This window comes from Sinocyclocheilus rhinocerous, unplaced genomic scaffold, assembly GCF_001515625.1.
Source record: "Sinocyclocheilus rhinocerous isolate Xijiao unplaced genomic scaffold, SAMN03320098_v1.1 scaffold111, whole genome shotgun sequence".
Lineage (NCBI taxonomy): Eukaryota > Metazoa > Chordata > Actinopteri > Cypriniformes > Cyprinidae > Sinocyclocheilus > Sinocyclocheilus rhinocerous.
Window position 1 is genome coordinate 964,319 of NW_015642811.1, and position 11,935 is coordinate 976,253.

General features: G+C 34.9%; 1 protein-coding gene across 5 annotated transcripts in view; it reads left to right on the forward strand.

Moving 5' to 3' along the window:
- Positions 1-11,531, forward strand: part of LOC107756465 (LIM domain-binding protein 2) — a 64,073-nt gene extending 52,542 nt beyond the window's left edge. For 3 of the 5 annotated variants that reach the window (XM_016573585.1, XM_016573588.1, XM_016573589.1), the window contains 3 exons: positions 2,728-2,781; positions 3,476-3,615; positions 9,578-11,531. In XM_016573585.1, coding sequence (XP_016429071.1) covers positions 2,728-2,781; positions 3,476-3,615; positions 9,578-9,808 — 425 coding nt within the window. In that variant the 3' untranslated portion in view covers positions 9,809-11,531. The remainder of the gene's footprint in view (positions 1-2,727; positions 2,782-3,475; positions 3,616-9,577) is intronic. The other 2 variants (XM_016573586.1, XM_016573587.1) reach the window with 2 other exon arrangements.
- The last annotated feature ends 404 nt before the right edge of the window (positions 11,532-11,935 follow it).

Genomic DNA, 11,935 nt, shown 5'->3' on the forward strand with positions numbered 1-11,935 from the left:
GGTAAAGCTGAAGTAGTTCTGATAATTCGCTGTGAACCCACTATTTCCTAAGAATGTGTCGATTAATGTAGACTGACGGTGTTCTAATTATTACTTCATTTAATAATAAAGAATGTAGTGGAGCACACAGACCTTATAATCATTGTGAAATTGCTGTTTATTTTGCTGCACCGGCAGTTATAGGGTTAAGAGACGAGCGAGTTAGTTAGGCTGGTGCACCTGTGATACAGTTGTTCTGCGTTCTGATTAAAAGTTAAGACAGGGCGTCTTTTGTCTGTCGTTCTTCAAACATTACAGTCATGTTATTTTTATTTAGTACTCTCCTGAATAATCCATTTCACATAACAGATGTTTATATATACTCAACAAGACAAAATAATAACTGAATTCATAAAAAATGACCCCGTTCAAACGTTTACATATCCTTGAATTTTAGTAATCTGTGTTGTTTCCTGGATGATCCACTACTGTTTTTATATTTTGTGATAGTTGTTCATGAGTCCCTTGTTGGTTTTGAGCAGTTCAACTGCCTGCTGTTCTTCAGAAAAATCCCCCAGCTCCTGCACATTCTTTGGTTTTCCAGCATCTTCTGCATATTTGAACACTTTCCAACAGTGACTGTATGATTTTGAGATCCATCTTTTCACACTGAGGGCAATTGAGGGACTCATACACAGCTATTACAAAAGGTGGAAACATTTACTGATGCTCAAGAAGGCAACACAATGCATTAAGAGCCAAAGCGTGTAAACTTTTGAACAGGATGATTTGTAAATTTTTCTTATTTTGTTTTAAGATCATTTTGTTTTTTATTTGGTACTGCACTTAAGAAGCTACATAAATACTTAAATGTTTCCCAGAAGACAAAATAAGTACAATTTACCCTGATCATCCAATTCAAAAAGTTTACACCCCCAGCTCTTAATGCATTGTGTTGCCCCCTAACTAAAATGTATTTTTATTACACATAATTATTATATTATAATAAAATGTAATATATATATATATATATATATATATTACATTTTATTATAATATAATAATTATGTGTAATAAAAATACATTAACAGACAATTAGACATTAAAATAAAAATAAATAGCAATAATAATACATAAAAACCCTGACAGCTGTTGTTAACAAGTGCTAAAATTAGCATCTGATTAAACATTAAATGAAAGACAGTAGAAGGAAAAAGTAAATAAATAAAATGAAAATTAAGACACAATTACACTTCAAAGATTACACTATATTCTGTTACTTTATCTGCTGGATTCATACATAACATACCGTACATTCAAGTTATTTTAGGTAAATATGTTTCAGCTAGTGCCCATTTCTGTTGAAAAATTTCAGCTGCAGTTTAGCAGTGATGTGTGGCAAATGTAAGTGTCCATATAGTTTTGGGGCTGGTAGTGTATCTAATAGAAACAGGGCGGTCACAGGTCAGTTTGTGCATTTTTAGAGTAGCTGTTCTCTTTTTTCACTTATCCTTTCTAAAAACTCTCATTTGGTAGAATGTGTCAGTAAGGATTAGACATCAGTGGATATCTCCAGCTTTTGATGTCTCTGTAGATTCCTCAGGGGGACAAATCAATCAATAATAATGATTTAGACTTGTCTTTAGATCACATGACGGGTTTACATATGCAATATGATTTAAACAGTGACAACATGACATGTATGAGACTGAAACACATCCTCCATCCGCTCCGTGTGGGTGAAACCCTGTATGACCCCCGTCCAGTCGTCAGCACCGGCCTTCTCACAGTCCGTATCCAAGTGGATCTTCTGTAATTGTCGTTTCCTTATTAGCTGCGCTTCCCTCTTTCCTCCCATTCTTTTGAAATCTGGAGAGCGTTTGTGTTCAGAACAGGAAGGAAAGAAGGTTGCCTTTATATGCTGATAAGTTTTTTTGCCCCTTTTTTCACGTGTATATGTGTATCTGTGGAAACAAGGGCGTTTTTGTACGTCATTCACACACTCGCACTGATAAACATACAAACATAAAGGTTCTTCTCCAGAAAATCAAAACTGATTTCCTTGTACAGTCTGTTTATTATTGTATTTGACTTTATGTTAAATCTGTAATGTACAAACAATGTAGAAACATCCCCTGGGTGTGGTTAGTAAGAACCTCGAAAATGTATTTCATTTTCAGGCATCAGTAATGACTAACGATGTGTCAAATATGTTGATTGTTATACTAAAATTAAATCAATAAAATAACAATTCATGGCTGTACAGTTTTTACAACATTAACAAACTATTATTTTTCAGTCGATTTGAACATTTAGGCATACTGAGTCTCATTCATTCATACTCAAAAGCAGTTGAAATACAATAAACATTTTTCATAATGATCACCTTTCATTACTGTCATGTTTGTTTAATGTATCCTTGCTTAATTAATAATTTCTTTCAAAAAAACTAAAAGTCGACTGACCCCAAACATTTAAGCAGTAGGGTAAAAATTATCTAATTTACGATAGTGATTTCTGCAAGAAATGTTCACACAGGGTTTGTGCACAAATATGTGTGTTTGTATGATTAGCAAATGAGACCCACAGATTTTGCAATGCATATTTCAAAAATTTCTGCCGTTGACAGCAAGGCTGCAGTCTTGCAGTTTACATTTGCATATGTCTTCTGCTCTTAGATATGCATAACAGCTTCATTTTTCATAAGTATTATCTGGAAAATAAATCTTGCTTTGGATATGATTTCAGCTGGACATCCACAGAACTTCAAAACGGAAATTTTCCCCTCGAATCACAAAAAAGGTACTCGTCTCATCTTCTGAATCATCTTCTAATAGGCAAACTACATTCTGTGTCTAAATTGAAACCCATGAAATACATTTTCTCTCTGTGTGAACCATGAATGCTGAGCATAAAAAGAGAGATATTACAGGAGGATATTTCAGTAGTCACTCAAAATAGGCAATTTGTTTAAAAAAAAAAAAGTTATATTTGCTAAAACGTAATCAAAATTGTTTAGTTTATTTATTAAAAGTTTTTTTAAGGATTTATCCTCCAAAAATGAATTAGAAAACACATTTTAATGATAGTGTTAGTGCTGTTTATTGAAATTAAACATTATTTGTACATTAATAATATAAGTATGCATGCATGGCTGGCTGCCGAGACTGCAGTGTGCACGCTTGAGCATTTATGCAAATGAAAGCAGAGGTTCTCTCTTACTAGTGCATGTCTTGGGAGATGTTTAAATGCTCTTTGATTCTCTCTCTCTCAGAAAAAAATAGAAAAAGCATGATGCATTTCTTTATCTTTCCCTGTGTAATCACCCATATGTGTTTGTATGTGTTGGAAAATTCTTTTTTCTTCCTCTGTGTGCATGCATTGTGGCATGTTCGTGAGTGTGGATGTGTGTTTTTTTGTTTTATTAATACTTTTGATCTGTGTGTGTGTGTGTGTGTGTGTGTGTCTGCCTGCTTGTGCGTTTTGTGGAGAGCAGAGCCCACTCGACAGACCACGACCAAGAGAAGAAAGAGGAAGAACTCTGCCAGCAATGCGTCTAACAGTAGCCTTGGCAACAGCGCTGGCGGCAAGAAACGCAGCCCTGCCAACAACTTCAATCTGACCAGCCAGGTACCTGTAAGCATCAAATCTTCTTCTCTGCACACACACATACAGTACACACATTGTAACCAAGACAATTTTGCTCAGATTGCTGTCCTAAGGATATGATTATGCTGTCAAAACACATATAAAGAGGCGCTGTAGTTTTGATTCACAGCAATAGCTGTGTGACAAGAGCTTATTCAATCATATTCCTGTGACCTGTGCTTAGGAAGGGTTCCTTCAATAATGAAAAAGTTTTGTCGTTTTTACTCACTCTCATGTTGTTCCAAACCCATATGACTCTCTTTTTGTCATGCAACACAAAAGATTATTTTTTGAAGAAAATTTATTTGCATCAAGCAAATAATGAAAACAAATGGCTGTCAATCTCCAAAATGACAAAAAAGCCCCACAAAGTTAGCATACAAAACTTGTGCACTGTATAAATCATCTGACAGTTTAACAGAATATCTGATTCGTTACGAATCATTCTTTTGAGCCAAATCTTTTCAGTAAATCATCTGATTCATTTTACAAAACTAGATTGAATGATTTGTTTGCATTGGTTAAGAGTCAACTGAATAGGATTATTATTGAATAATGACTTAAATTTCAGTCTGTTCTTCAAACAAAACTACCGTATAGCTTCCAAAGACTTGTAGATAATGTATCGTATGGACCACTTTTACGATATTTTTATAATGTGCTGCTTAAACACCCTTTTTGAAGCTTGAAAAAGCACCATTCCTTGTTCATTGTAATTGTGTTGAAAAGATTGACAAGTACAAACAAAATTTCTCTTTTTGTGTTCCATGAAGAAAAGAAACTCATACAGGTTTGGTGTGACAAGTTTGTGATTAAATTACAGAATTTTCATTTTTCTGGGTGAACTATCCCTTTACCAGCACCTGACGAACTAATACTAGCACTTACCTATTCTATTCTGTTCTATTCTATTCCATTCTATTTAAAAAAAAAACCTAGCTATGTGTACTGTGCTAGACTAACAGACTTGTCATGGCACTTGTATACTGTTGCTCTCTCGTTCGTCTGATTGCTTCTATTGTTCTCCTCATTTGTAAGTTGCTTCGGATAAAAGCGTCTGCTAAATGATTAAATGTAAATGTAAATCTGTGTCTCTCACCACTAATGACACATTAAAGTGCTGTTATGACACGTTATAGCAATGTTGTGTCAGTTTTTTGGGCCGTGACACATATATAAAGCACATTCAATCCCAATGCCAAAGTAAATACTCTCTCTCTGCACCTTCACAGAGAGAGACTCCTTAGCCCTCATTTTCAATTCCTATATTACCCACTTACAGTGTTTAACCCCAATTCAGAGGCATTTATCCCAGAGTGCCTCTTTATCCCCCAGGCTTCCTCTGCAGGCATTACTCTGGCGGTCGATGTGTTCTCCCAGTTCGCACACTGACTACAGGGTCAAACACACAGCGTACGAGTGCTGAAGCTGTTTTTGGGGAGTTGTATTGTGAGGCGGTAAATTTGTTTGCAGATGGATGATGGGATTTGTAGTGCGTGGCTTTTCCCCTGGAGTTCAGGGACAATTGGATACATGAATGCCGTAGAGGAGATTAGAGAGGAGAGACGGTCGCGTGTTCCAGCTCAGTCTGTCAAACCCAGAGCTGTTTGTTTACATGCTCTGGTGACACAACCTAAACATTGCTATAAAAAATGTGGGTTTAATTTTTTTTCCTTTTTTTTTTCTTTTTTCTTTTTTACAAAATTGTTTTTAAAAAATTGCATTTACTCTTTATTTTAACTTTTTTCTTTCAGCTCAGCTTTTAATAGCGATCAAACATAGTGTTTTTATTCAATATCTGATACATATTTTTTAATATCATTATAAAATTCAAAAATATTTGATATAAAATATGAAAACAAAATTATAATAAAGTTATATCATATATCTGTATCATGGTTATTTTAGTATCATATATACTATTATAATATTTATTAGCTTTATATATACTATTATAATATTCATTAGCTTTCTATTTTCATTTATCATTTATATATATATAGGTTCAATTTTTTTATTACAGTTTTAGTTTTAGTACTTAAAAAATGAAAAAATAATTTTTTTTAAATTAAAATTTCTTTTTTATAATCCAATATTTATATTTGATTTTTTTTTAAATGATATGAAAATGTATTTTATTTGAAATTAGCTTATTTAAATGAAATTACTCCATTTAATTATATCATATATTCATGTATATGGCCGTATAAAATGATATATATGTACATATCTGCTGAAATTAAATATTTTATTTACAAATTTTTTTCTTCTCTCTCGGGAAGATTTGTCTCTCAGTATATGGAACTCTAGTTGCATATATTTTGTCCTGCTTGTATCTAGTCAACGTCCATCACTCTGAGGGCACCAGACACATTCACACAAGCAGAGAGAAAATTGTTGGTGTGAGCAACTGGCTCTGTGCCAGCGCTCATTATCATATAGATCTTCTGTGTGTGTGTGTGTGTGTGTGTGTGTGTGTCACAACACTTGTCATTTTACTCCCCATTCGAAAGCAGTAAGCTTCATTGTAAGCAATGTCGCCGTGCGTCGCGGAGAGAAACACGCTGGTTACATATGTAGCGTGGCCACTTGGCTTTGTCTGTGCAGTCATTGCATGCTGCCTGATCGGCCTCCTATGTGAGCCCAATCACAATAAGCTGATCATGTGACCACCAGGTTTTGGGGAGAGGGGGTTCTTGTGTTCAACAGTATTACAACAGTGCCCCCTTGTGGTTATGTTTTTGGGCTAGAATTATGATTTCAGTAGTAGGCTATAATGACAAGTTGGTCTGTCATGCATGTGCAACGTGCCTGGATTTGCACATGCATGGACATCTTCTCAAGTCTTAAACAATGTCCAGCTCAAATGAGGGCTTTCTGTGCTCCTCAAGCTCAGATGGAGGTGGATGCAGAGCCAGTCGTTGATGGCGGCAGGTAGTCGGTTTGTTTTGCTGTGGGTTTAGCCACAGGCTACATCTAATTAGACAAGAGCACTGGACAGCCTTTCCATTTGATAGCAATTAGAGCTCTCCGTCAAACCACCAGCTGGAAACCTGTAGGTTGCGTGAGCGCGTCTGTATGTGTGTGTGCTAACGTTTGTGATCCTGGCCCCCGGTTTAACACCCAGACTGCAGGGCGACAGTTGCCTTTCAAAAACAGATGGCAAATTCAAGGCTCATTGGCAAGCGGTGTTCGTTTTTTTCTAATCGGTAACATTTCAGCTAATTACTTAATTAGCTATGCAAATTGACAAATCAGTGTGTGGATATTGTTATTTAGTCAAAAAGCCCACCTTAATGAATGAGAGTAATTAAGAAGCAGAGGGGTGGGAAGGACTGACAGTGACTCTGGGGTCTCAGCCAAAGCTCTCACGAGATGACACAAGAGTCGGCGCTCAAATAAACAGAAATGAAAATAAAAAAACAATAAAAGAGCTAAATCAAGAGATAGGATATGCAGAGAGCGCAGGTCCAGTAGTGTGAAGGGTGTAAGGAGTCTCATAGCTAGTAACCTGGAGAATGAACAGGAAAATAAGGGACAGTAAATACACAAACACTTTATGCTTAATGTTCAGTTGGTTAAGAATAGTTAATGCATTAGGTATCATTAAAGGGGTCATATGATGCTGCTAAATAGAATGTTATTTTGTGTATTTGGTGTAATGAAATGTGTTTATGCGGTTTAAGGTTCAAAAAACACATTATTTTCCACATACTGTACATTATTGTTTCTCCTCTATGCCCCGCCTTTCTGAAACGCATCGATTTTTACAAAGCTCGTACAACAATACTACAGCGAGAAGTTAAGCCTTCTTTTCTTTGCGTGAACATTTGGGTGGTGTTATGCAAATCTTCCCACATCGTGACGTAGAGACCCCTTTAACTACTTTTTACAGGCTTCATTAATCTAATGGTAATTTATAAATATGTTATTGTTAATATATGTGTGGCTTAAAATGTATAACCAAACAGTTGCTGGTAGCCATTGACTTCCATAGTATTTTTTTTTTTACCATACTAAAGTCTATAAAGGCTTCCAGAAACTAAAGTTATGTATTGAAACTTATTGTAAAGTGTTACTGGGCTACTCACAGTTTCTTGATTTGCACATTTGCGATTTAATTTAGGCAAAACAATAAATGAAGTGCTAAAATGCATTTAAGATGCAATCACATTAATTTTGTCTCACTGACATTCAATTTCATTGTGTCTGTTATTTTAAAAAATGCAATTAATTTTAATGTCATACTAAAGTGTCACACACTACTACACATTTCAGTTTAACCTCTGCCAATTTACAGTATAACACTAAAGAATTTGACGGTGCATAAATATTTCATTATAAACATACTCAGCTTTTGAATGCTTTTTTATTTTAGACATTTTAAATAAAGCAACACATCCAGTGGAATAAATGCACAAGAAGCTGAAAGCGGACAAATTGTCTCTGCTTTTATCCAAAACATTCTGATGAGCAGTACAAAGTGCAAAAATATAACAAATAAAAGTGTTAAAAATAATGTATTAATACTTTTCTTGTTCACTGCTCAAATTTACTTTTTTCTTGGTGCAGTAATTTTGTCAGCCTATTTATTTTTAGTCACTTCTTGCATCTTGATCAGTTAGATTGCTGTCTGATTGGATATGCACATTTCATTTACACTTGGCCACATTCATGTCTCAGAAAAACAGATATTAATGCAGTCTATAACCGTGCTAAATGCAAATTCACTTGATGCTAAAGCTGGGCAGCAAAATTATCTGTTGAACACTCTCATAAAGAAAATAGTGTTTGAGTTTCCATCCATGTGTCTCATCTGTGTTTGCTCACGCATGTGGATTGTGTGCTCCCAACTTATGCATGCTGATGTAGTTCTGTCCCATAAGGATCAAATATGGATCTAATATTCCGTTCCCTTAAATACGGGCCAATTCTGTATGGGATAGTTGGCAAATCGTACATAGAATGGGAGCTAGAAGAAGAGTATACAGAGAGATAAAGATAAAGAGCTCCCATGCCGTAGTGTGTCGACACACATGATCAGCGAAGCGTGTGCTACAGTTAACTGATCAGTTGAGCCTGAGAATTCAGCTAGAGAGAGAAAAAAGCCTGCACTTGAACAAAGCTCCAGATACGATATTGTAACTAATTAATCACACAATTGATTGCAATTATCACATCTTGACATAATGAATCACATCTATTTCATGTATTATATTTTAATTTAAGATATATTTGATAAATGAACATATTTATATACTTTATTTTAACACATTAAAATACAATTTAAACATTGTAACTCCTCACAATTTAATCACAATAACATCAGTTTTTTATATTATTTAATATATTACAACATTTTTATAAATGTTTATATACATTATTTTAACACATTAAAATACTATTTAAAAAGTTAATTGTACCTAATCACGCAGTGTAATCACAATTAATCACATCTATTTTTATATATTATATTTTAATGTCATATATTTTTATATAATATAATATTTTTGACATTTTTGATTATTTTTTTAAATAATTTTAAAAAGTTCTAACTTATCACACAGTAATTATTCACATCTAATTTTAGATATTATATTTTAATTATGTATATTTTTAATATAATATTTTATAAATAAATATATTTATATACTTTTAACTTAAAATAATGAGTGTTACAAATAATGTATATAAATATATTTATAAATATCTTAATATGAAAACAAATGATTTACCCAACCCCACATTTAAACATTTTTACTGGTGCTTGCTAAATTCAAGGTTAGGGATTTCAAACCACAAACCGGTCCTTCACCATCCAACGTATGTCTGGGTCTGGTTGGACTGTTTTGTCTTCATCTGCACCCAAAGTCTCTTCATATATATGAAACCTGCCTTATATTGTTGTTTGTTTCTTAGGTGTTTGACTGTCTAGCTGTATGTATTGCAGGATGTGATGGTGGTAGGTGAGCCCACTCTGATGGGCGGGGAGTTTGGCGATGAGGACGAGCGTCTGATCACTCGGCTAGAAAACACACAATACGACGCCACCAACGGCCTGGACGATGACGACGACTTCACAAGCTCGCCGGCGCTCGGCAACAATGCTCCCTGGAACAGCAAGCCGCCCACAGGACAAGACAGCAAGCCAGAGAGTACGGCCTCGCAGCCCTCTCAGTAGGAGACAACATGCGCAATGCTTTCTCTCTGACCTCACTTTTTACCCTCGATGATGTAAATCCCAAGTCATGGTGTCAATGATGTCATCCATTTTCACCAGAAACTGATGGTTCCACTTCTTATTTGGGGTAACGTTTAAGAACTTCACAGACCAAACTTTGGCAGCAATATTTGCTCACTGGATTTTTTCGAAATCATCTAGCTAGGCTACAGAGCATCGTGAGAAATGTGACTTTAGGAGGAACTTGATTTTATCGAGGCTGAGTGAGCAATCTGAATTAACAGAGACCTGAATTTGGGACAACTTTAGCCCAATAATCAATGTAAAAAAGCTACCTGTCTCGTAGTTCATCACACATCTCCATAGTGACACCAGCTGGCAACCACACTCGATATCAACCAATCGCTGAAGAGACGGTCATGTTGACTGCCTTCTCACTGGAGACTGGAACTGCAGAGGCACCCACTGAGACCAATCCCTGAACATTTGCATTTTTATTGGAAATTCGTTTGGCTATTGTCTTTTTCTCTCTGCTTTCAATTAAAAGTGAACTTCAACACAACTGACTACATTAACAAAGACAGCTTGCATTGAAAACAAACAAAAAAAGCATTGCCAGTAGCCATTTACAGATTGTACTTTAATTCAAAAATTCCTATTTGATTTCTGAGTCAATGTGTGATTTCAATCATTTGTGATTTTTCTGTATTCTCATTGTACTGTACCATAGGGATTAGGGGTTTATTTATGGACAGGCAAGCACATATGAAAAGCAAATTTGTCCATCTTTCGCCTCTTTCCCTGTATTGACTTCTTTTCAGAATGGAATATGATATGTTTCTGCATGACATTTTGAAATCGGTAATATGTTTATTTCCAGACTTTTGAGGTCATGTTGGACTTTGGTAATCAATTTGGAAGCACAGTAACCAGGGTTGTGACTTTGACAATAAAAATGCATTCTGCTTCATCTGATGTCACTGAAGTCATCAGACCTTGATGTAAACGGCAGCTGTTTTGACGTTTACTACTTGTTGTTTGACTTCTTTTTTTTTTTTATCTGATAATAACAGATAATTTCATACTCCGGAATGAACACCATACTGAGAAATGAGAACATTAAATATAGCTTACTGTAAATCCAATCACAAATATACTGTTCATTAGTTTGTATGAGTTTAAATAACATTCATCGTGTATAGCTTCACCCTACTTTTAAAAGGAAAACAGCCTTTTTATCTAAAATTCATCATTCTAAAAAATGCAACGAATGCCCTTCTAGCAAATCATGTGAACAGGTTTATACAGCTTTATGTCATTTCTGTAGCTAGAGACACACTGTTTTTACAAAAAAAATTTCATGTACTGTCCACTGGATTTGAAAACGTTTCTTAAAGGCCCTTTAAGAGTTGTGGTGTGCTTTAATGATTGAAAAGAATATTACAGTGGTGATGATGATGATGATGATGATGACAAACAGCCAAATATTTTTTTTAATTAATCAGTTTCTTTGTTCCTGTGTTTTGTCATTACAAAACATATTTCCTGAATATTATCGCAAAGCCTAAGATATTTCCAAAACCAACAAAATGACAAAACACAATATCAGCCACCCACTGTTTAAACCTTGTATTACTGAAACTCTGCACAGTTTGTAAAATATTTAGCAGAGCTGTTTCTTGTGTCATATCCAAAGTCTTGTATGTATGCTTTGCCATTTTGTGTGCCAATAAATTGTGCTTACAAAACTTTTTGCCGCAACATTTCTGATCCATCTTATTCAAGTTTTACTTTGCACATTTCCAAACATGTTTTTCAAGTCTCAATGGCGCCACCCTGTGTTCAATATGATGCATTTCTTGCTTGTGTTATTTTGTATATTTAGATATGGTATATTCTATCATTTGCTGTAGTGTGTCAGTAGGAAATATCAGTTTACATTTTACCAAACATTCATTTTGCCATGAATTGTAATAATACATTTACATTTAATCATTTAGCAGACGCTTTTATCCAAAGCGACTTACAAATGAGAACAATAGAAGCAATCAGACGAACGAGAGAACAACAGTATACAAGTGCCATGACAAGTCTCAGTTAGTCTAGCACAGTACACATAGCTAGTTT